The sequence below is a fragment of the Triticum dicoccoides genome, chromosome 6A (assembly GCF_002162155.2).
Source record: "Triticum dicoccoides isolate Atlit2015 ecotype Zavitan chromosome 6A, WEW_v2.0, whole genome shotgun sequence".
Classification (NCBI taxonomy): domain Eukaryota; kingdom Viridiplantae; phylum Streptophyta; class Magnoliopsida; order Poales; family Poaceae; genus Triticum; species Triticum dicoccoides.
The window spans coordinates 73,776,031-73,799,001 of record NC_041390.1 but is presented as its reverse complement, the minus strand read 5'-3'; the positions used below and the strand labels follow the sequence as shown (position 1 = coordinate 73,799,001).

At 46.0% G+C, this 22,971-nt stretch overlaps 2 protein-coding genes across 3 annotated transcripts; one reads left to right on the top strand and one right to left on the bottom strand.

Moving 5' to 3' along the window:
• Window positions 1–8,576: 8,576 nt before the first annotated feature.
• Window positions 8,577–12,558, top strand: LOC119315063 (polyadenylate-binding protein RBP45-like). 2 transcript variants are annotated; one of them, XM_037589733.1, is made up of 6 exons: window positions 8,577–8,914; window positions 9,264–9,726; window positions 11,631–11,680; window positions 11,770–11,900; window positions 11,983–12,085; window positions 12,157–12,558. In XM_037589733.1, exons 1-6 carry the CDS (start codon window positions 8,648–8,650, stop codon window positions 12,373–12,375), a joined length of 1,233 nt encoding a protein of 410 aa, XP_037445630.1. In that variant the 5' UTR covers window positions 8,577–8,647; the 3' UTR covers window positions 12,376–12,558. The 2 variants fall into 2 exon arrangements, with proteins under 2 accessions (XP_037445630.1, XP_037445631.1); XM_037589734.1 differs by having other exon boundaries at window positions 8,648–8,914; window positions 12,166–12,375.
• Window positions 12,559–20,678: 8,120 nt separating this feature from the next.
• Window positions 20,679–21,902, bottom strand: LOC119315662 (geranylgeranyl pyrophosphate synthase 7, chloroplastic-like). Its single transcript, XM_037590198.1, has one exon. The coding sequence runs from the start codon at window positions 21,900–21,902 to the stop codon at window positions 20,832–20,834; it is 1,071 nt and encodes a 356-aa protein (XP_037446095.1). The 3' UTR covers window positions 20,679–20,831.
• Between the last annotated feature and the right edge of the window lie 1,069 nt (window positions 21,903–22,971).

Below are 22,971 nucleotides of genomic sequence, written 5' to 3'. Positions count from 1 at the left end.
AAAGTTTTGGGTATTTATTAATAATTTTTAACAAGAACATTTTCGGAAATTCCAAAGATTTTTTGAATTTGTGAAGAAATATTGAAAAACGTGAATGTACTTTGCAAACATGAACATTTATTTAAATCTCCCGAACAAATTGGAACATGTGAACTATTTTGGGAAACATGAACATTTTCAGAAATTTGCGAACGAATTTCAAAAACACGAACATTTTTGTTCATGTTTATAAAAAATCACTATTTTTTAAAAAAAATGAATGTTTACTGAAATGCGTACACTTTTCAATTTTTGTGTACAAATTTTGAATAAACACAAACATTTCATCAAAATACGAACAAGGTTTTGGATATATGGATATTTTTAAAAATTGGAACATTTTTTAAACTATTAACAAAATTTGAAAAATGTGAATAAATTTTGGAAACGCGCAAATTCTTTTTGAAACTCCCTCGAATAAAATTGAAAAACCGAACAGTTTTTGAAAACTAAAACATTTTTGCAAATGTGAACATTTTTTGAAACTCCAAGGATGTTAGAGCTTCTTTGTTTGCGATGTTCCACGACGGCAGGTGAGAGATATTTGTCCCCAGATTTAGTGGAGAATTTGGAGTCTCAGCTCAGAGAAGCTTATCTGTTATCTACAGCTCAAATCATTCAAGCCTTAGGTGCACACGCCAACTAGACCGGAGGAGAGCCACTGGGGACCCTATTGGCGAGCACGATTACTTTGGCCTCTGAAGACTCTAGTTGTGGTTGTGCGATGTGTTCTTGCCTGATCTGCCATCAGGCTCCTTCTCTAGACTTCCTCGTCTTTGTTTATGTAGTGTCTTTAGCTTTCTTCATATATGTGCAGCATTGCACGATGTTTCAAAACTCTGTTTCACATAATTGCTCGTCTGTAATATTTCCTCCGTTCCAAATTAGTTGAAGTTCTAGCTTTGCCCAAAGTTAAATTTATTAAGTTTGACCAAATCTATAAACAATATATTAGCATCTATGACACCAAAATAGTTTCATTAGACTCACCATAAATATATTTTCATAATATGTATATGTGACGTTCTAGGTATTAACACATTTTTAGGTATACTTGGTCGAGCATAAAGTAGTTTGACTTAGGACAAAACTAAAACTTCAACTAATTTGGAATGGTGGGAGTATGTACCTCTAGGCTTTAACGGAAAAAAATAGTTGTAAAAGACAGAGTGTATTTATATTTTTGTAGTTTATGAAAGCATCATTGGGACATAACTTAAACTAATCTTGTCTACATGATGTCTCAGACTAGAAATTTCCCATTCAAATGTGGTCTTGTATATGTTGTTGAAGCAAGGTAAGACATATGACAGTTCATGTTCCATTTCTTGAAATTTCTATGTCTTATGCAACATGTTGCTATGCAGATACATGCTCTCCCCAGCATCGGTTCCATGACACTCTGTTATCCTAAAGTTTTATGGAGAGGATATTGCTCATTTAGATGGCCTTGTTGTTGTTATTTCAAAATTTTCTAGGAGAGAACGATTGCCCCTTCAATATGTTACATACACTGACCTAGTGACAGAGCTTAATTAGTGAGGACCAATGGGGCAATGCCCCCCCCCCCCGCCCACACACACACACAATTTTTTATTTACATAAACATATACTATTTAACATTATTTGGGCTAAATTTAACATAATACACTAGATTAGCCTCTCAACTCTGTTTACGACTCACTTAGCCCCCTCTCAAATCACGTTAAAGCCCTTTCATTGCATGACTACATGGCTCCTTCGAAAATCAAAGTATAGATGTTGCTGACCTCAAACTTCAAGAGCTGGTTTAATTGCTTGACATAGTGCCTTCAACAGATTTCTCCTCACCAACATTTGAGTTTAGTATGACCACCTTGATGAATGGGAACCACATATTTAGATTCTAGTGGCTTAGCTGATTTTGCAGTCCACAATCCAGTTCATCATTTTGACTACATAGCTGAGGAGGCGCATACCATCCATGTTGATTAATCGTCAATAGTGCATGCTGGACACACCAATAAGACAAAATTTTAGTTGTATTCTAACAAATACATAAAGAAGATTTTCCTACCTTCTTCCGATGTCTGTCAGTGCAGTGGCGGAGCTTCATCGTGATTTGACAAGGGGCTAAGTAAGTCTTAAACAGAGTTGAGGGGGCTAATCTACTATATTATGTTACATTTGGCCCAAACAATGTTAAATATTATATGTATATGTAAAGAAAAAAATTGAGGGGGGGGGGCATGGCCCCCTTTTGCCCTCCCTAAGCTCCACCACTATAGTCATGGCTCACATTGGATTAATATTTTTGGATCCTCTTATAACACTGTATATATATACCCTAAAATGGTTAATTGGGTTTGAAGTTTACCCACGATTCCACACAAATACTATTGTAAAAACAGTCCGGCGAATGATAAAACAAACTTCACATTGATATTGGACCTTTGGTGAATATAGTAATACAGTACTCGATTTTTTTCATGTCTAAACTTATCATAATCTGGGTCTGCCAACAACAGGCTAATTTTTTTTAACATTCTGAGGAAAGAAGTCCGACTCCCAGAATGGCACAATACATAGACATGTCCTGGTACTTGTGTACACGTTTTCTTTGAGAAAAACACAAAACTTGTCTCCATGCTTTGTTAGAAAGAATGTGTTTTCTTACTTTTGTACAAGCCATTGTTGAGAGAAAGCAACTTGTGAATTTCCATGGGCTCAAAGCAAATATATATGTGGTGGCATATAGAGTATGTAACACAATCGCATTAGAGAGAGTCCCGGGTGAGAGCTAGAACTAGTGGTCCTAATACAATCGCACGATTCAGCTTTCACACTAGTTTTACTTACTGACCTCCGGATCAGCCACTACTTTTAGCTGTAGTGAAATCCACTTATGTAGGTAGTTGAAAATTTTGACGTATATATGAACCTGGGAGGCTGGCACGTTTGGTTACTTCTCGATTGAACTTCTTGAACGTGTCTCCAGCTAGCTCAAGAAGCATCATAATAGAGTGATTTGCAAATTGGCAAAAGAAGACCGTCCTTGGTTAAAATAGATACTCATTAATCTGCATTTTTTTAGCAAAAATGTGCAGAGTATATAAGAAGATAGGTTGCTGATCATTTGTTTTGTATGTAAAGTGGCACTAGCCATGACTTAAGTTTGTTCCTAGAGTGTTGGATAATAGTGATTAGCAAAAAATTAGAACTACTAATTATAAACTTGGCAATAGGGTAGTATAGTACGTATCACCTATATCTCTAACTTTCCCAATCACTAATACTAATAGGCGTGTTCGGGAACCCTCCACAACCTCAAACTCCTCGATTCCACAGCCCCAAACCAGCAGCCAACTTCTCGATAAAAATCCTGGAGTCTAGCGATCGTTCGGCAGCGCAGCTTCTTCGCTCGATCGACCCTTGCAGGCCAGAAGCCCATTTAGGCTCATTGTTGCCCAGTCGCCTGGGATAATGGGTGGCCTGTGAGCCCATTTGTGCTGGATATGGCCCAACTAGGAAGGAACTCACTTGAGACGAACTAGGAAGGAACTCACTTGGCGCTCGCTGGATGTGTCGCTCGTGAAATAAGAATCGAACCGGTACGCTTCCTTGGCGGTGGCATCCGCACGTAATTTTGAGCAAACTCCAACTCCCCGAGAAGCTGGGAGCCCGGAATGACCAGCTCCGCAGCTTCTTGAAAAATACACTGCGCTCGTCGCCGGCTTCTGTCGCTAAACTCCAGGGGTGGACGCGTTTGGCTGGACTCCATGCGTGGATTCAAGGATTTGAGAAGTCAGATGATTACCGAACACGTCCGAAAAAAGATGTGTGGCCCATCACGCCATACTAAGTGCAGAAATCATAAAAATCAGAAGAAAAAAATATACATTGTCGCCCAATTGTTGTACCAAGAATCACCTCAACTAGAGCCATCAAATCTCTGCAACTCAATTCGAGGACCATACCCCACAACATCAGGTTGTTTTTTTTAGAATTTTTTTTCATTCAAATCACGAAACATTATAAAGTAGTTGATCCTTACAAGCACACTGAAACGCAAACACAAAGGACCATGAACACCTAGAGTACCCTAAGACAACCATAACACAAGAAGATCTCCGGAGCCCTGTGTCATCATCCCTGAATCTTAAGAGAAGACCCCTGCAGTATAAGGATCTGCAACCGGGCGCAAGCAACTCTGGAGGCTGAATGATTTGATGCGATGGGTTCTGGTCTGAGGACATACCTCGAGCCGGTGGCAGCACGTAATTCGGCGCCGCTGCTCCAAGATTACCCTCGTTACGGAAACCATCAGATCATCCCGATGCGCTGCTCGTGTAACATTCCAAATTTTCAATTTGGAATGTTTTATAGTTTTAGTTAAGCATCTATGGCATTGTGTTTGAATTGTGGTGGAATTTGCAAATTTCAGAGGCATTTGAATATTTTTCTATTTGATTTTGAATTCACTTCAATTGGCATTTGAAATTATTTTCAAAATTCTTGCCAAATAATTTGATCAAAAGTATGAGAGGGGATAACATGACACTCCAAAAAGTCAGAATAAAACAATGCCAAAAGTATTTGAATTCAAATTTCATTTTATTTGGAATTATGAAAAAAATGTTTTTTAAGTTTGTTTTCTGCCTCTGAAAAATAGTTCATCATTTAGGGTTATTTTTTATGTTCATTTTGATTTATATATATATGTGTGTCCTATATAAAATTATTTTTATTTTCTCTATTTATTTTATTTTATTTTTTCTCTGTCAAAATTTAAAAAAAGACTTCTAGTGCCAGCCGGCCCCGCCAGCCACCCGAGCCGCGGCCCACCCAGCCGAGTCGGCCTGCCCGCCTACGCTCGAAACCACTACGGGTCGGCCGCCCGACCCAGCGCCCCCTCCCCACGCCCATCGACAGGAAGGCCCCACCTCGTCATCTTCCCCTCGCCCATGGCACGAGCACCAGAGTGCGTGCGGAGCGCGTTGTCGCTTCGATCCTCGCGGGATCGCGATTCCCCGTCGCCCCCTTTCCCAAGTATATGGGTCTGTTTGGATTCCAGCCAACAGCCGCCATGCCAAAACATTGGACGTTGACCAGGTGCTGGGTACTCGTTTGGATGATGACCAAATATTTGGCACGCCCTGGCTCCACGGGCATCTCCAGTTCATTTTGTTGCCAACTCTTGGCCAGGGCGTGGGCGGCTGGATGCTGCGCCAAAGTTTTGGCTCGCCCACGATTTGGTAGGGCTGGCTAGGGCAGCATCCAAACAGCCCCTATATGCCCTATATATACCCCTTGCTTCCCTCGACCGAACCCCCTAAACCTCATGTCCAAAGACTCACCACCCCGATCGCCACCTCCGTTCCAATCTCATCGCCGCCGCCATCCATCGACGTCGTTTTCGACGTCGGTAGGGGTCTGTTTGGATTCCAGCCAACAGCCGCCATGCCAAAACATTGGACGTTGACCAGGTGCTGGGTACTCGTTTGAATGATGACCAAATATTTGGCACGCCCTGGCTCCACGGGCATCTCCAGTTCATTTTGTTGCCAACTCTTGGCCAGGGCGTGGGCGGCTGGATGCTGCGCCAAAGTTTTGGCTCGCCCACGATTTGGTAGGGCTGGCTAGGGCAGCATCCAAACAGCCCCTAGGTCCTCCCGAGGCCTTTCCTTCTGCCCTCTGACTTCTCTCGATGCATTGTGTTGTTTTGACATGGTCGCGTCTTCTTCTTTGCTCCACAGCAACGCGTCGAAGATCCCGTGCTCTCGCTGGAGCGTGCAGGCACAGGAGCTTGGCGAGCACGCCCCGCTCACCACAGACGCCTACGAACTCCACCAACTCCACCCTGAGAACCCCTTCGCGCCATCGCAGTCGCCCGTCACCGCCGCCGGCCGCCAGAGCAACTGCGCCGCCGACGCCCGAGTTGCCTGCCATCGCCGAACACCTATGTAAGCCCACGCCCGCTCCCGTCCATTGGATCTTCATCTGATGACCTAGGTTAGATCGTCAACAGTATGGTTTTATTTTATTAGATTGGTTTAGTATACAGTTTATTATAGTTTAGGTCGAACCGGTTCGCCGGTTTTCCTTTTATATTAATCGAACGCACGTAGTTTCGTTAGTTCATGACTAAGCATTGTTTAGGTACGGATCGCACAATTCCCTGGACCAATAGCAGCCCGGCATGTATCTAGTAACCGATCTGTTTTTTTAGTTATTTTCGTTTCTGTTTTTAAAAATACAAAAGTTTCAATCTTATAAAATTAATATCTCCTAGGTTATTTAATATTTTAATTTGATTCTTTTTGCTCTAGATTGGAAATTTCTTAAAGTTTATGTAGATATCAAATTTGATCATGTTTGAAAATTTGAATTTGTATTTATACGAAATTTGTTCAAGTCAATAAATTTGCAATGACTTGAGCTAGGAATAATATTTTTTAGTGATTCTTTTTATTACCTATGTTTTATTGCATTAGTTGATATCCTCCCCACCATGCATGCAAGTAGGTGTAATTGAACCAAGTTCTTGAGTAGTATCATGTGGTAGGATGAACCCAAAATCCGCATGACACCATTGCCCATGACATTGTAGTTATTTTGCTATGCCTTGTAGACGGGGTTGGTTGAGTGATACACATGGAAGATGTGAGAGTCAATATGATGACAACCCCAAGACTTCAAGATGCTCAAGACGGACTCCAATTCACTACTGGGTGGAGGACGGATGGACGAGCACCCTGAAGTACCCAGTGGTTGGTCCCGGGATGCATGGAGAAGCGTCATGACATCTTGCGGAAAGTTTCACCCAGCTACGAAGAGACATATGGATATACCTTGACCGAAAGCTTACCTGTGTTGCCGCAAGCCATTATGGGCTCTGGCTTGGTCGACCCTAAGCGTGACTCTGGACGAACGGTGCTAGCAGATGTAGAAGAACTGTATGGGCACCGACAGTGGCCCAGAGGATCTCTATGAAAGACCCTGTTTCGTTCGTCCCGTCTTTAAATACCCTGTAGTACGAGGACATGAAGGAGGAAACGATTCTTGCGGGTAAAGTGCACAAGACTCTTCAGAGTGGAAATCTAATCGATTAGCCGTGTTCTCGGTCACGGACATTTGAGCCTATGGAATTGGATTTATTCGGAACTCTCAACACCAAACATAATAAATTCATGGGTTATAATGATTTTGGGTAGGAGACACTGGTTGATGGAACCATCTCAACAATAACCAATATTTTGTAGTACGTGCAAGCAAATCCTTTTGATGTAGGAAAGAAATTGCTTTTCACAAAAAACTTAAACATAGAGCCCCATAACCAAAATTGCATAGAGTGATAGCATTATTATTATTATTGTTTTTTCTCTCTTTGACTTGCCGACATATTCAAAATGCCGACCTACACGGCTGCAATGTCTCATGTTGCAGAGGAGTTTTCCGACCAAGAGTGAGGCTACGATCTATGCTCGGTGATTGTCCTTTGGAGTCGGATGGGCTCGCTTATCGTCTACGCTTCAGCAGTAGTTTTTTCTTCTGAGTTGACCTTCGACCGAATTTATTCTATTATAATAAAGACTTGATATGAGATTCGGTGTAATAAATCAGGTGTGATTGAACTTTGACATTTTTCATCAATGTCCTGTGTGTGCCAGCATGATCTTGTGATAGTATAGATACACAGAGACTTGACCGATTTCGGGTTAGGTCGCTACAGCTCGAGGACGCACCCTTGGTGGAAACAGGCGGGCCTAGAGGAGACGACGGTGCAGTCGGGGGTGACGCCTTGACACGATCCGCCCCAATCTCATCACGGAGCTCGTCGAGGTCAACTCCGATGGCGAGCTTGACGTCGTCGAGGCGGCCGGAGAGTTGGTCCAGCTTGTTGTCGAGCTTGGCAAGGGCCGAGATCATCTCGTCGTTGCGCTCTGCCGAGCTCTTGGAGAAGGCGACGTCGAAATCAGTGCGCAGAAGCTCGTAGATCGCCTTGGTCTCCAGTAAGATTTTTTTCATGGCTTTAGCGCGACGGCGGTCGGCGAACCGAGTGTGATGGTCGACTGAAAAAATCCAGGATGGGGAAACGGCTCTGATGCCAGATTGTGAGGTCTCGATCTCGAATTTCACTACTTCATGGCAGAATTCGATTACAAAGAGGGGAATCGAAAGAGAAGGAAGCCACTCTCACACGTCACACGCACATGCATTATAAACTAGCCGTTTGCCGGCCGCCTACGCTCCTATCCTTCTCCAGTTAGGCCCATTCTGGCCTAGCGTTGCCTCTTAGTCTCTTAAGCCGTGTATCGATTAGAAATGTTTCTTGGCGTGCGTCTTGCTCGCTGACAGAATGATATTGTATTTTTTTATTGACGATGTAACCTTATTTTCCAATAAATAAAGCTCATGTTTTGTTAAAAAAATTGGTAACTCAGTTTTTCGTTTTGCAAAAACCAATCTTTCGTTATCCTTGGATCTGTTACCGTAACAAAACAGAACTTCACAAAAACCAATCACCGTATCCGAACAACCCCATAGTATCTCGCGTTGGCCCTCACGCGCACACATCCCAATCTCTTCCTGCTCCCTCTCCGTGCTAGGGTTCATCGTACCAGCCGCCATGATGCCCCAGCCGCAGCCCGGCGTCGCCCCGCCGCAGTGGGGCGCCATCCCACCGCCCATGCCGCCTCACCACCTCTACGCGCCGCCGCCCCCGCAGATGTGGGGCCAGCCGCTGCCGCCCCAGCAGGCCGCGTACTACGGCCGGCCGGCTGCCCCGACGCAGGCGCCCGCTGGGCCCAACGAGGTCAGGACACTCTGGTTAGGGGACCTGCAGTACTGGATGGACGAGAACTACGTCTACAATTGCTTCGCGAGCACCGGCGAGGTATATATGTGCCTCTCGCTCTCCGGTGCCATCTCCTCAGAATCCGCTGTATAATTGGTTCAATATGTCGATGTGGATTTTGCCAGTGGTTTTTTGTGGGCCCTTGGGCGACGCTTGATGCAAACACGAATACGTATCCGTGATTGACGTAAAACACGTTTGTGTGTGTCTGGCCCAGCTCCAAACCACTAATATTCTTCAGCTAACTGTTTATACTTTCTGAAAAACAACTCAGTATATTGATTTGTGATTATTTATCATCATGTGTTCTAGAAATTATACTATCAGTTTGTGTCTATCGTTTACACACAGTATATTGATCTTTCGTATTGTCCTCTTTAATTTGTAGGTGCAATCTGTGAAGCTGATTCGTGACAAGCAGACTGGACAACTTCAAGGTTATGGCTTCATTGAATTCACAAGCCGTGCTGGTGCTGAAAGGGTTCTTCAGACATTCAACGGGGCAATGATGCCAAATGTTGAGATGGCATACAGATTGAACTGGGCGACTGCTGGTGAAAAACATGATGATGGCGCTGATTACACAATATTTGTTGGTGATTTGGCTGCTGATGTCACAGACTACGTATTGCAAGAGACATTTAGGGTACGGTATCCCTCTGTTAAGGGTGCAAAAGTTGTAACGGATAAACTGACAATGCGCCCAAAGGGCTATGGCTTTGTGAAATTTGGTGATCCCACAGAGCAAACTCGTGCAATGACTGAAATGAATGGGATGCTCTGTTCTTCAAGGCCCATGCGTATCGGACCAGCTGCAAATAAGCAAAAAGCAACTGGAGTTCAAGAGAAAGGTAAGAACTAAATCCTTGTCGGCTAAATTTAATTTGTTTTAGCAGCGTTTTAAAGATTAGTACATTTGCAGTTGACTTGTAATTGATTTTATGTGCTCATTTTGTCCTTAGTTGTTCTTGCAGTTACTTATTGTATTAGCCTTCTGTGGTTCAGTTTCCTTTATTACTAGTTGAAAATGTGTCGAAGCTTGGCTTGAGCAATAAGTTCGTAGATCCACAACAGTTCCTTCGTGAATTCGGATAATTTAATAATACATTAGGATTCTGAAGTATACTCATAAACTCCCATTGTGTCGAAGCAGGATATCAACAGGCTCTCTACGACTGACATGAACAGCATTACATATCTTGTGTAATGCGTGGTCTCTGTTAGGTCAGTGTTAATCGTTTATGTCCTAAATTTGAACCTGGTTCTTTTGGTATCCAGTACTTCCTTTCCAGTTTCGTTCCTTCCACGTACTCGTTTTATTTCTTCCTGAATCTTTAATTAAAGCTGTCTCTTGAACTTCACAACCTTCATCGGTCGTAGGATCTGTGGCAGAACGTGTATAGTGTAATGTCTTGTAAAACAGTTATGGGTGTGAGTAGTCCTTACCTTTTTCTCCCTACTATTTTTAAATTTGTTGTGTTGGATGCTATGCTTAAATATCAGTGTCCTTGCCAATCAAGTTTTAGATTAATGCCAAAAAAGCCTTCCAAACATGGGTTTAGTTGTACAGATTTCTTAGGAATGGTCAGAACCTTTTGTACCCGGAGGCTCTTTGTGCTAAGTTTATCCAAGAAATCATATATGATAAAAGCACGTGCACACATAACGTAATTTGTGGAGTCGTGACATTTCTCTATACTACCCATAATGAAATGTTTGGATCTGTGACATCTTTATATGCCACACATCCTCTGTGTGGTTGTTTAGTTTGTTAACCGATTATTTGCACCTTGTGATTCTATTTCCTTGCAACTGTATTAGTTAGCTTTGTCAAATTGAGATTTGGCGTCACAGCTAGTTGTTGAGTTCTGGTGTTTGTTTATTTGCTAATCAGCTTATTTCTGTGGCATAATGTTGCAAACACTCAGCTGTCTTATTGTCTTTCTGGATTTGAGTTTCAAAGTTTGTTGAGATATTTTGAGCACTAATAATGGCTTGAGTAGCTTTATAAACAACTTCATTTTTTGGGCATGTATTGGTTTTATAGCAACTCTAGTAGAGTCACCATATTAGCCTGATTGCCATAATAACTGTTCGTATGGCAATTTTTGTTGAAAAGGTGGGTCTATCTATCGGCATCTTTTTTGGAGGCTGCTGCAAGCTAGGTTTGCAATTGTCTGGGGTCCTGCAAGTTCCATTGATTGCATTGATCAGCAGGCGTTTTAACATATGATTAATTATTTACTTGCATAGTTGGCCTGAGTAATTTTCAAAAGCAAACTCTGAAATTTAATATGTTAAAGTTTGTTATTCGTCTTCTCATTATTAGTTCTTTTGGCCATTGAGTACTTGTCCAAGGACTGAAGAATGATACACTATCTACAAGAACTACACTTTCGTCATTGCAATCTTGCAGTGTTATTTTGTTCTGATGTTCGGTGTAGTTTCTGAGATTTGATGCACAATGATATTTGATACGCCTGATTTGCCCTTTTTGTCTCTACATATTGTTTAATGAACAAGTTGTAATTCATTATGCTTGATACTGCAGTATATATTTGACCTAGTTATTGCTAGGTAGAATGTGTGAAGCATGACATGGCATTTGTATGAGCAATTGCATTTACCAAGCATTCCTTTTCAAGTCAATTGAAAAATTTATAACCTGCATGTCATACTTATTCATATATTTGTTTTTCAGTTCAATATCCCTCAAGCCTGACAGTATATCTTTATTTGTCTTTATTATTTACAGTACCAAGTTCTCAGGGGGTTCAGACTGACAATGATCCTAGCAATTCCACTGTGCGTTCTTTGTTCTATTTCCTTGAATGCAAGCAACTAGCCTAGTGACTGGTTATGTTTGATAGATCATCTATCTTTGGTGAATGCAGATATTTGTTGGTGGCCTTGACCCCAAAGCTACTGAGGATGTGTTGAAACAAGTTTTCACTCCATATGGTGATGTGGTCCATGTTAAGATACCTGTTGGCAAAAGATGTGGTTTTGTTCAATATGCTAGCAGGTTCACTATTTTTACCCTAGTTTTCTGGTACCAATCAGTATATTCATCTAAATTCTAAGCAGTCTGTTACTGTAAAATTCAGATCCTCTGCAGAGGAAGCCCTGCTAATGCTGCAAGGTACCATGATTGGAGGGCAGAACGTGAGGCTTTCATGGGGTCGAAGCCCTTCAAACAAACAAGTTCAGGTGATTTCATCTCTCACATATTGCACTTGCTTTCATTACCCCTCCAACCAATTGAAGCTATATATTTTTAGTCTCAACAGGACTTCAACCACTGGGGTGGTGCTACTGCTAATGCTGGCTACTATCGCTACGGACAAGGCTACGGGGCTTATGGATATGCTACTCAACCTCAGGACCCAAACATGTATGGGTATGGGACATGTGCTGGCTACCCAAACTATCCACAACAAGTAGCACAGCAGCCGCAGCAGGAACCTGTAAAATCTTCGTTAATTACAGATGCCGTCTGACTTAGGGCAGTCATGTTATATTGACATCATCCTGTTACATCAAACATATGCTGCTTGAATGGTAGGTTTTTTTGTTTGTTTGGCATGGATGAGATATAGATAGAAAAACATTTTTTTGTTTATTAAAAGAATCGATTATATACTAAGGAAAAATAAATCATGCTCTTATATTGGTATGATGAAGTGGCTTGCAGAATTACCACTGCACACAATTGGCTCATAAATAGTTGAGTAGCCAGGTTGAACAGTTAAATCTTTAACCTTGGCGAAGACACGCTTTCTCAGAGTCTCCTAATAGTCGATAAGATCTTTTGTACTTTGTAGTACGGTGTTGACGTCCGTTTTACCATGATCTACTACGTTTTATGAACATGAATACCATTTGACAGCATTGCGTTAGCTCCGGCTAGTCCAACATTTGTATATGTGCAAATGCTCCAGTATGTACGTTCACAATCAGAATCTGATCAGGGCCATTTTGTTGTTTCAAGTGATCAGAGCTGATGGGCGAGATGCTGCTATTGCAATTAGAACTTCTGATGTGACTTGTGGTTTATATTATTACTTGCCATGTCTTTTATTGGCTATTTTCGTCTTCTGTAGGAGGACTTGGTCTTTAGATACATAGTAGAAGGGTTCGGCGTGCTTTGCCGCGTCGTTGAATTTGTTGTGATTCTGCGAATCAACCTGTGGTTGAGTTGGTTAGGTGGAAGTGGTATCCCTAACCCATCAGTGTTCAAATCCTGGTGCTCGCATTATTTCTGGATTTATTTTAGGATTTTCGACGATGCGCTTTCAGTGGGAGGAGACGTTCCCGTCGACGACGAGGTGCCTACGGTGACTTCGTAAATCTCAAGATGATATGCCGACTCAGTCTCTCGGAGGTGCTTGTAGGGGTAGGGTGTGCGTGTGCGTGTTCATAGGGGTGAGTGTATGCGCGTGTATATGAGCACTTGTGTATGTACTGATGCTCAAAAAAAGAGAATTTGTTGTGATTCTTAAATTTCTTTGCTCACTCTATTTCAAAGTATATGATGTATTACTCTTTTGAAAAGTCTAACCTATTTAAGTTTGATTAAATTTATAGAGAAATATATCAAAATTCATAATGTCCAATCAATGTTATTAGCTTCATCATGAAATGAATTTTCATTTTTTTCATTTAATACTGTGGTCAAAGTTAAAAATTTTGACTTTCCAAAAAACTAATAACCCTTATAGTTTGACACTGATGGAATATTTAGTTTGACCAGTGGGGGAGATGATGGAGTGTGTTCTATGTTTATTTATAATGTGGTTATTTGGTGGGCCTTCCACGGAGTGATTCTGTGCTATTCGCTAATCAACCCATATTTATGTGGGGATATTTTTTCATCAGTAGTTGCATGTACTGTATTCGTGCTATCATGGTGGCGTTTTTTTCTCTAGGTGATGGGAGTCTGTGAGGGGTTGATATGTTTTCATAGGCCGGTTGCTGCTGATTAATTTGAAAAATCGCTGACCCGATCAAAATTGTAAATCAAATTCAAAATTGAATACCTTAATCGAATGAAAAACTTTAAATTAGAGAACATAGAGAATTAAAATAATTAAATGGGAGAGCGCCTTGAGATATTGTTGATCCAGTCAAAATCGGGTGATCCAATTCTAAATTGTAGCCTTAATTAATTATGAAGATTTAAAAATTAAAAAGCATGATGTATTGTATAAAATATTAAATAAGAGAGTTTTGAGAAATTATTGACCCAATCAAAATTAGGTGACCAAATCATAATTGAAGACCTTAATTGATTGTGAGGCCTCCAATCCTAGAGACCTTAATGTTTTAGTATATTCATGTTTGCAGATCGCCACTCCACAGTTTGCCAGTTAACTGAGCATAGGAGATTAGAAAATAATCAAAATCATAAGAAAGAGAGCAAATAGTTCAATGGGCAGATTGGCGGAAAGAATCGAGGGAAGAACCAACGAATTGGAGAGTAGTAGAGAGGAAGACGGCACAACTGTTCTGCACCCGAGCTCACATGAGCTTGGGTGAACAGTAAAATCTAAAAAAATGTTAAATAGATTCAAAACAATCTGGATTTTTTTTGCAAAAAACTTTGATGTTTTTAACATATGTGCAAATCTTCGCTACGAAATCACATTCGTGTAGGTGTGGGTAAAAGAAAAAACAAATCGTTGCCCCAAATAGCAGTCTTTTTGAAGCATCAATTTTGTTTTTTTGCCCACACCTACACTAATGTGATTTCATAGCAAATTTTTTCATGAATGTTGAAAAACATCAATGTTTTGTGTAATAAAAAATTAGATCTTTTTTAAATGTTCTTAATACTTTTTTCGGATTTTATTGTTCACCGAGCTATGTGAGCTCGGGTGCAAAGCAACACTTTCGGGATTGACACATGTTGCTGCTTAATCACCTGTTGAGCTTTCGATTACAGCGGCAGACAGGCAAGGAATAAAGCGGACGAAGCGTGGGTTGCATTTGCATAGAACGAAAGCACCCTCCGAGGCGAAGAAAACTACTACCTCCGTTTTGGTTTATTGGTCTTTATTATAATTTGTGCTAAATTTTGATCGTAAATTTAACTAACAAAATATTCATGCATGTCATAAAAAATCATATCATTAAAGACTATGTTTAAATACTAATACAACACTATAATTTTTATTGACATGCACTAACATTTTGTTAGTTAAATTTTATTATAAATTACATAAAAGACTTATAAACCAGGACGGCAGTAGTAGTGTGCAGCCGGCCAGCTAGAAGCCCCATGAAGACACAATGAGTCGCGTGTGTGATGGAAGCAGCAAACGACCCTCCTCGAATGACACCGGGCCCCTCAAACGACCCTCAAATGTCCGGACTGACCGACATCCCTTATATTCAGTTCAAATATGAAGTGAATATGGGGCGTCCAGGCATGCCCGCCACGTCGGACCTAACCCATACTGGCCCATCCGATCAACTTATATTCGTCCTTATCCTCTCGTCGGATCAAACCCTAGTCACTTCACTCCACTCCCCTCCGCCACCCGAGCTCACCTCCAGCGGTCTGCGACCTTATCCACCATGGCAGGCAGTGGATCGGACTCTGACCAGTTCGGATCCGTCGACTGGGGTGTCATCCCGTTGTGGGTTGGATGAGGCAATGGCAATCCGCATTGCACTCTGCCGCTCCCAGAAGGACAGTGCCCGATCGACAGATGGATCCGTCCGCCGAGACGCCATAGCGTCGACTCATCGGGCGCTTAGGTCCTCTGTTGCTGGATCCTCGTGGTCCCGGCCGGAACACCTCTCCTTCCCCATCACCGGTCGGGCAGAGTATGAGTCCCCCCGAGAACGGGCGGCCCGCCGTGGGAAGGAGAGGATAAGGGCCGTCGAGGCACGTCTCGCGGCAGAAATGGCGGTGGCGGTGCAGGCGGCCGCGGATGAAGAAGCCATCCACGCCCGCATTATGAAGAAACGACAGCGAAGGAACACACGCGCCCTTGTCCGTGAGCAAAATCAGGTGGTCCGTGCCATGGCCGGACTGCCACTGAAGGAGAACAACTCCGGCGATGGGCAGATCTGGCTCGATCTGTACCGCGTCTTCGACCGGTACTTTCGCGAGAAGGACGGCAAGGGCGTCGGGAAGGGCAAGGACAGCCGTGAATGAACTCCACCATAGCCAAACATGCCAAATTTTGATAGTCCGATGGCATGTTTAGTGTAGTGTGATGGAGTAGTCGGATGATGCGTGTGCGTCGACGTAGTTGCATGAGTTTGTATGGATTTGAAATATGGTAATTGACGTCTTCGGATGTGGACTGTATTTTTTGAGGAGTGTACGGTCAATGCCCGCGGGCGCGTCCGTGGGCGTTTGAGGGACCGGACTTGCCAAGTCTGGTTGTAGATGCTCTAAACCATCTACACTCCCTAAGCCTCCCACCAAATGGGCCCAACAGTCACCCATGTCCAGATCAAAATCATGTACGTCAACGAAAAAAATCATTCTTTTCTTGAAAAGCTTCCAATCTATTCCTCTTTAATCATGATACTACAACGAACACGAGAAACATTATATCCAAATTCATAGACAACCTAATGACGACTACAATCACTGAAGCGAGCCGAAGGCGTGCCGCTGTCATCGCCCCTTCCATGTTGGAGCCGGGTAAAACTTGTTGTAGTAGACAATCAAAAGTCGTCGTGCTAAGCCTCCATATAACCAGTGCAACATAACAGTAACCATCGCCATTGAAGAGTAACGTAGATCGAAAGAATCCAACCTGAAGACACAAATGTAGACGGACTACGACAAGATCCGAGCAAATTCACCAAGAATAGATCCGTCAGAGACACACCTCCACACGCACACAGATGATGCTAGACGCATCACTGAAACGGGGACTAGAAAGGAAGAACCTTATTCATCTTAGGGAGCCGCCGCACATCCTAATAAAACTTAAAAAAAACATCTAAAGATGGAGCCCTCCCGCCAGCAAAGGCCAAGATCCACCGCGTCGTCATGGCCCAAACGAGATGGCCTGGCGACGAAGCCGGTGGGTGACAAAGGAAACCTGACTTCTTTGTCAAGGAAGCGTACGCCCTCAATCGACCCTTGGGACTCTAATCCTAGAGAGCTTAGAGGCTGTTTCGATTATGCATGTGTAGGCTCTGCCAACCACGGGCGTGCCAATTAATTGGCGACCGATCTTCGCCGCCTGCACCTAGCTAAAACATTGGCGTGAAATTGAGCTAGCAAAGCTAGGAAGGACTGGGCGTGCCAATTATTTGGTGGCCATTCAAACGCTCGCGCTTGGCAGGTCAGCGCCAACTTTTTTGGCAGGGCATCTCGGAGCATCGATCCAAACAGGCCCTTACTGAGTTAAAGATTTGGTCAAACTTAAGGACTGTTCGGGAAGCCTCCAGCTCCGCCAGATTCAAAGATCCGTAGAGTACCTATTTCCCCTCTCCGTAAATTTAAACTATGGCTCCAGTTGCTCTGGGAGTGGAGTTACAGAGCGGGAGAGACTCCGAACAGGCCCGTAATGACATACTTCACGTTCCAGACACGACAATGGTGTTCGTATGTTTTTAGATTTATTTTAGTCCTTCTGGTGATGTGCGTACAGTGGGAGAAGACATTCGTCGATTATGAAGACGTCTATGACAACTTCGTCAATCTCAAGATGAAGTGTCGACTTAGTCTTTCAGAGGTACTCAGGGCATCTCCAATGGTTGTAAGATAGTTGTTGGTAGACTTTGTCACATAGGATTTTTGATAATGTGTTATACAATAAATGGGGAAAGAAAGGAAGGTTGTATGTACATGAACCAACACCCCTTGCATAAGCTTCAATGTAGAATGAAAAAACACCTTATTTATTATCTTATATCTTATTGGGCAAATTAGATACAACCCATTGGAGTTGTTGTATGTTAAGATGTTGGTTGATTACATGACATATTTTACCAACAAGCGAAGAGCAACTTCAATGGGGCGACCCATTTCGTCCACCGCCGTCCGTTTGGGTCGATGCAGACAGAAAATGCGGCCCAATGCGCCGAGCCAAACGGACGCGTGTCCGCTTGGTGTCTGCATGGCGACCCATTTCCCAGCCTAATTTTGAGCCCGATTTGCGTCGACGCAGACACGAGACGGACACGCGCGCCTACTCCTCTCCCCGGGCTCGCTGTTCGGTGGCAGCCACCGCCATTTCCCCCTATTTTTCCCAAAAACATTCCCGTCCGCGCGTGCTCCCGCCCCACACCCCGCCATGGAGGACGCCATAGACCTCGACGCCGCCGCCGGCCTCGCCTCCCTCGCCTCATCCGGCGCCGCCGCCCCCTCCGGGAAAGGAAAGCCTCGTGCCCCACGCAAGACCGCCGCCGCGACTAAGCCAAAGAAGGCGCTGACGCCCGAACAGCGGGCAAGGGAGTTGGCCAAGAGGAAGGGCCGGAGGCACGCCGCGGACGCGAGGGATGAAGCCGCCGCACAGGCCGCCACCGTGGCCGCCGCGCAGCAGGAGGTCACCAACGTCCGCGTCGTGGCGGCAACGAGGGAGGCGCTCTACATGCTAGGATTAAACCCTAGCCAGCACGGCCTCGTCCAAGCCGCCGTCGCCGCGGCCAGCACCGGCTCGTCGGCGTTTCCTCGGATGGTGCTGCCCGACTTGCCCCGGGCATCAGCTTGCAACCCGATCCCCGGCTTCCACGTCTACCCGCAGGCCTCCCGCCTCTCCGGGGAGTGCTCGCCCGACGTGAGCGTGGTCGCGCCTTCCACGCTCGCGCCTGCACCCATCGACCTCAACGCCACCCTGGTGGCCGGTGGCTCATCATCCGGAGTCGCGAGGAAACGCGCGCGGCAGACGCCGGCCGACGTACTCCCAGACACCCGCAACCTGTTCGAGGAAATGCCGTCCGTCGACGAGGACTACATGCAGAACCTCATCTTCGAGGGCGGTGTGCCGGCCGCTGGCTACAATCCCGACGAGACACAAAGCCAGGACGGCCGCGGGGCGTTCACGCCGGCCGCTGGCTATGATCCCGATCAGGCGGCCTTCATGCGTGATTAGGTCGGCATCGACCTGGACGGCTTCCCCCTCGACCACGAGTTCCCGGACGACTACGGGCTAGAGGAAGAGGACGAGTGCGACATCGAAGTGGAGCCTTTTTTTCGAGGATGAGCTCGCCAACCAAGCCGTCGGTCCTAAGCCGAAGCGCAAGAGCAAGCGCACGAAGGCATACACGGCGGCCGAGGACAAGCTTCTTTGCGAGTGTTGGCGAGACATTGAACAAGACCCCAAGATGGGCGCCGAGCAAAAGCATTCAACCTTTTGGATTCGTGTCCACCAAGAGTTTCATGAGCGCAAGAAGTTTCCACCTTACCAATTTGTGAGCACGCGCGGGTGGGTCTTCATTTCCAAGCGGTGGAGGGTGATCTAGCAAGAGTGCAACAAGTTTTGCGCCACTCTTGAGAGCGTCAAGGCCCGCCCTGTTAGCGGCATCGACATGCAAGACATGGTATGATAGCAAGCCGCCCTCTTTTGTGTCATCAAGTTCATCCTTTGCGTGTTCATTTGCATATCACTTGCCCATATGCTTGCATGGAAACATTTTGTACGCATTTCAAGCTTTGGAGGCATTCAAGGTTCAACACAATGGCAAGTGCTTCAACCTTTCCCATTGCTATCGGGTCATCAAGGACGAGGAGAAGTTCAAGGCGCAATATGCCGCACTCAAGTCCCGTGGGGGGAAGAAAGCCGTGGAGGATGTTGGGGAGGGCGAGCCGGCACGCCCGCGGGGGAAGACCAACTCCAAGAAGGAGGACAAGCGAGATGCGGCCACCAACGCCTTGATCGCAAGCATGGACGACATGATGAATAAGAAGGACTCAAGGGAGAAGGAGCACTGACGTTTCAAGGCGGAGCAAATGAATGCTTTCATGAAGATCCAAAGAAGGAGGCTTGAGCTGGACGCGGGAAGCAAGCCAAGATGTTCGAGCTAGAGGCGGAGCAGCAAGCCAAGATGCTAGAGATCGGGGTCGCCAACGCCAAGACCAAGGCGAAAGAAGTGGCTCTCGCGAGCATGATGACCGGGGTGGAGATCATGAAGGTGGATCTCAACACCGTGTCGCCAAGGAAGAGGCCGTGGTTTGAGAAGATGCAGGCCGACACGCTCAAGTTCGACGACGCGTGATCTATGGCGGCGAGTGCCATCTTTTTTGTATGCCGGCAGGTGTGCCGGCATGACCACGGGAGCCGCGATGGTGTGGTCGAACTCAAGTCCCATCTTTTTTTGTGTGCTGGCATGTGCGCCGGCCGGCTGGCGAGTGCGCCAACATGAACTGTGGTGATATTTTCCGAAGCCGGCACTGTATGTCGGCGTTGGCATGGTGCCGGCATGAGACATGGCCGCTGGCATGATCGGCCGCGGGCCTTTTTTATTTAAAAGTTAAATGCGGACATGAAATGGGTCGGCGCGTTGGGCACACAGCCGACCCAAATGCAAAACTGGGCGGACGCCGGGCGGACGGCCGACCCAAACGAATAAAAAGCGAACAAATGCGCCGTCCGTTTGGATCGGCCCGTTGGAGTTGCTCTAACATACAAACTGTTGGAGATGCCCTCGTAGGGGTAGGGTGTGAGTGCATGCATTTATAGGGGTAAGTGTATACTCGTGCATGTGACCGACTTCGATAGTGCTGTGTTAAAAAAAATGGACAGTGGCACAAGGATTTGTTTTTACAACCAAATTGTGATAGGGGTTTGCTATTTCACATCTAGATGTGAGATATTATCTCACATCTAACTCCCTCATCCTTAGGGACAAAACAAATCCATAGAAGACTTAAAAAAAATCAAGGGTGAAGGAGTTAGATGTGAGAGGGAGTTATATATCAGATAATATCTCATATCTAGATGTGACATAGAGAGACCCATTGTGATAATCTTGCACTGATTAATCAGTGCTGCCGGTACGCAATGAAGCGCGCGAGGTGACGCAGAGGCTCTGTACGAGCAGCGTCGAAGCGGTCTAGCTCTGCCTCGGCGCTCGCCACAAGCTCGGCTGCGTACGCGCGCGCCCCGTCCACGCCCATCAGCTTCGGGTACGTGGCCTTGTCGGTCGCCAGGTCCTTCCCCGCCGTCTTCCCCAGCTGCTCGGACGTGCGCGTCACGTCCAGCACGTCGTCCACCACCTGGAACAGCAGCCCGACGTAACGCGCGTACCGCCGGATGCCCTCGACCTCCTCGTCGTCTCCTCCGGCGACGATGGCGCCGCACACCGCCGCGGCCTCCAGGAGCCGCGCCGTCTTGTGCACGTGGATGTACTCCAGCGTGGCGAGGCCGACGTCGGCGCCCTCGCTGGCGAGGTCCACGACCTGGCCCGCCGCGAGCCCGCCCGCGCCCACGGCGCCCGCGAGCTCCGCCACGGCGCGGAGCGCGCGGTCGGCCGGCACGCCGCGGTCCGCGCAGCCCCGGGCGAGGTGCTCGAACGCGAGCGCCAGGAGCGCGTCCCCGGCGAGCAGCGCGGTGCTGACGCCGAAGGCGACGTGGTTAGTGGGGCGGCCGCGCCGGAGGTCGTCGTCGTCCATGCAGGGGAGGTCGTCGTGGACGAGCGACATGGCGTGGACCATCTCGACGGCGCAGGCCACGGGCTCGGCGGCGGCCTCGTCGCCGCCCACCAGCTCGCACGCGGCGAGCGCGAGCATGGGGCGCACCCGCTTGCCGCCCGCGAGGAGCGAGTAGCGCATGGACTCGAGGAGCCGCTCGGGGTGCCCGGGCGGCAGGGCGCGGTCGAGCGCCTCGTTCACGGTCACCGCCTTGGACGCCATGTACCGGTCGAGGCTGAAGGGCTCCTCGTCCTGCAACACGGTGGTGGTGGTGGCGGTGCTCGTCGGAGCCGTCACGGCGCACCGTGCGAGGCCGGGCGTGGAGTGCCTGGCATGAAGTGAGGTGCTTCTCGGAGGAGCATGGAGCTTGAGGTTGGGCAGTGGCGTCGCATGGTGGAGGAGAAATGGCGCGACCTTGGCCATCGATCGGGGCAAAGCCGCGAGCGTGCCTGTGCGTGAGTGTGACCTTGAGCCGGGGCGGAGGTTACGTACTCGTGGATGTTTGCTATAAATAGTGTTGTTTATTACTAGCATTTTGGCTGAGATCAGATTAAATTATATGGTTCCGGTGACTGGAGGATCTTCCGAGAGAAGATGCCTCGTTTCTTCCTCACACTATGATTTGTATGGTTTCTCATTGTACTCCTCACACTACTTAATTACTTATGGTTTACATCATGTCAGCGAATTAAGATGCCATCTGGAGGAACTTATGGAACAGACTATATTCGCTCGGGGGCAGTCGTGGAACCATATGACACATCTTGCGAGCGTTGTCTCTTTCCGGAGCCTGGGACGTCCGGAATCTGGTATGTGAATCATGCATGTGAAGAATGTGATCCTACCTCACCTGCGTGGAAACCGGTTCACCGTGGGAGAAACGACTCTGGTCATTTTTTTGAGCGAAACCGTAGAACAATTGTTCTAGGGTAAATTTTCATTAAATATTATGTACAATTACAAAAGTAAAAAAAAAAACAAAAAAGGCCGGTCAACCAATGCCTGTTCTATGAAACATCAAAGGAATTAAAGATTATTCTCTATCCAACTGTGGATCTTGTCCGCCTTATCTGTCTTTGCTCTTAATTCTACAACCCTCATTTCTTCTTTTAAATAGTATTTCCAAGTATTCACTGATGGTGTGGCTCTTCTGAAAATCTTGTCATTTCTGCTCATCCAAATACTCCGGCAGCCCATGATATCCATAGCAAATTCTGAAGGGAGTGATTCCAAGATGAGGTAGATTTCATCCACTAGTAAAAAACGGGCCTATTGTCCCGGTTCGTAAGGGCCTATTGTCCCGGTTATTGAACCGGGACTAAATGGTTGTTACTAATGCCCTGTCCCTTTAGTCCCGGTTCAGTCCAGAACCGGGACAGATGGGCCTCCACGTGGCCTGTGCGCGGAGCCCAGGCAGGAGGGCCTTTGGTCCCGGTTGGTGGCACCAAGCGGGACCAATAGGCATCCACGCGTCAGCATTTCTGTGGCTGGG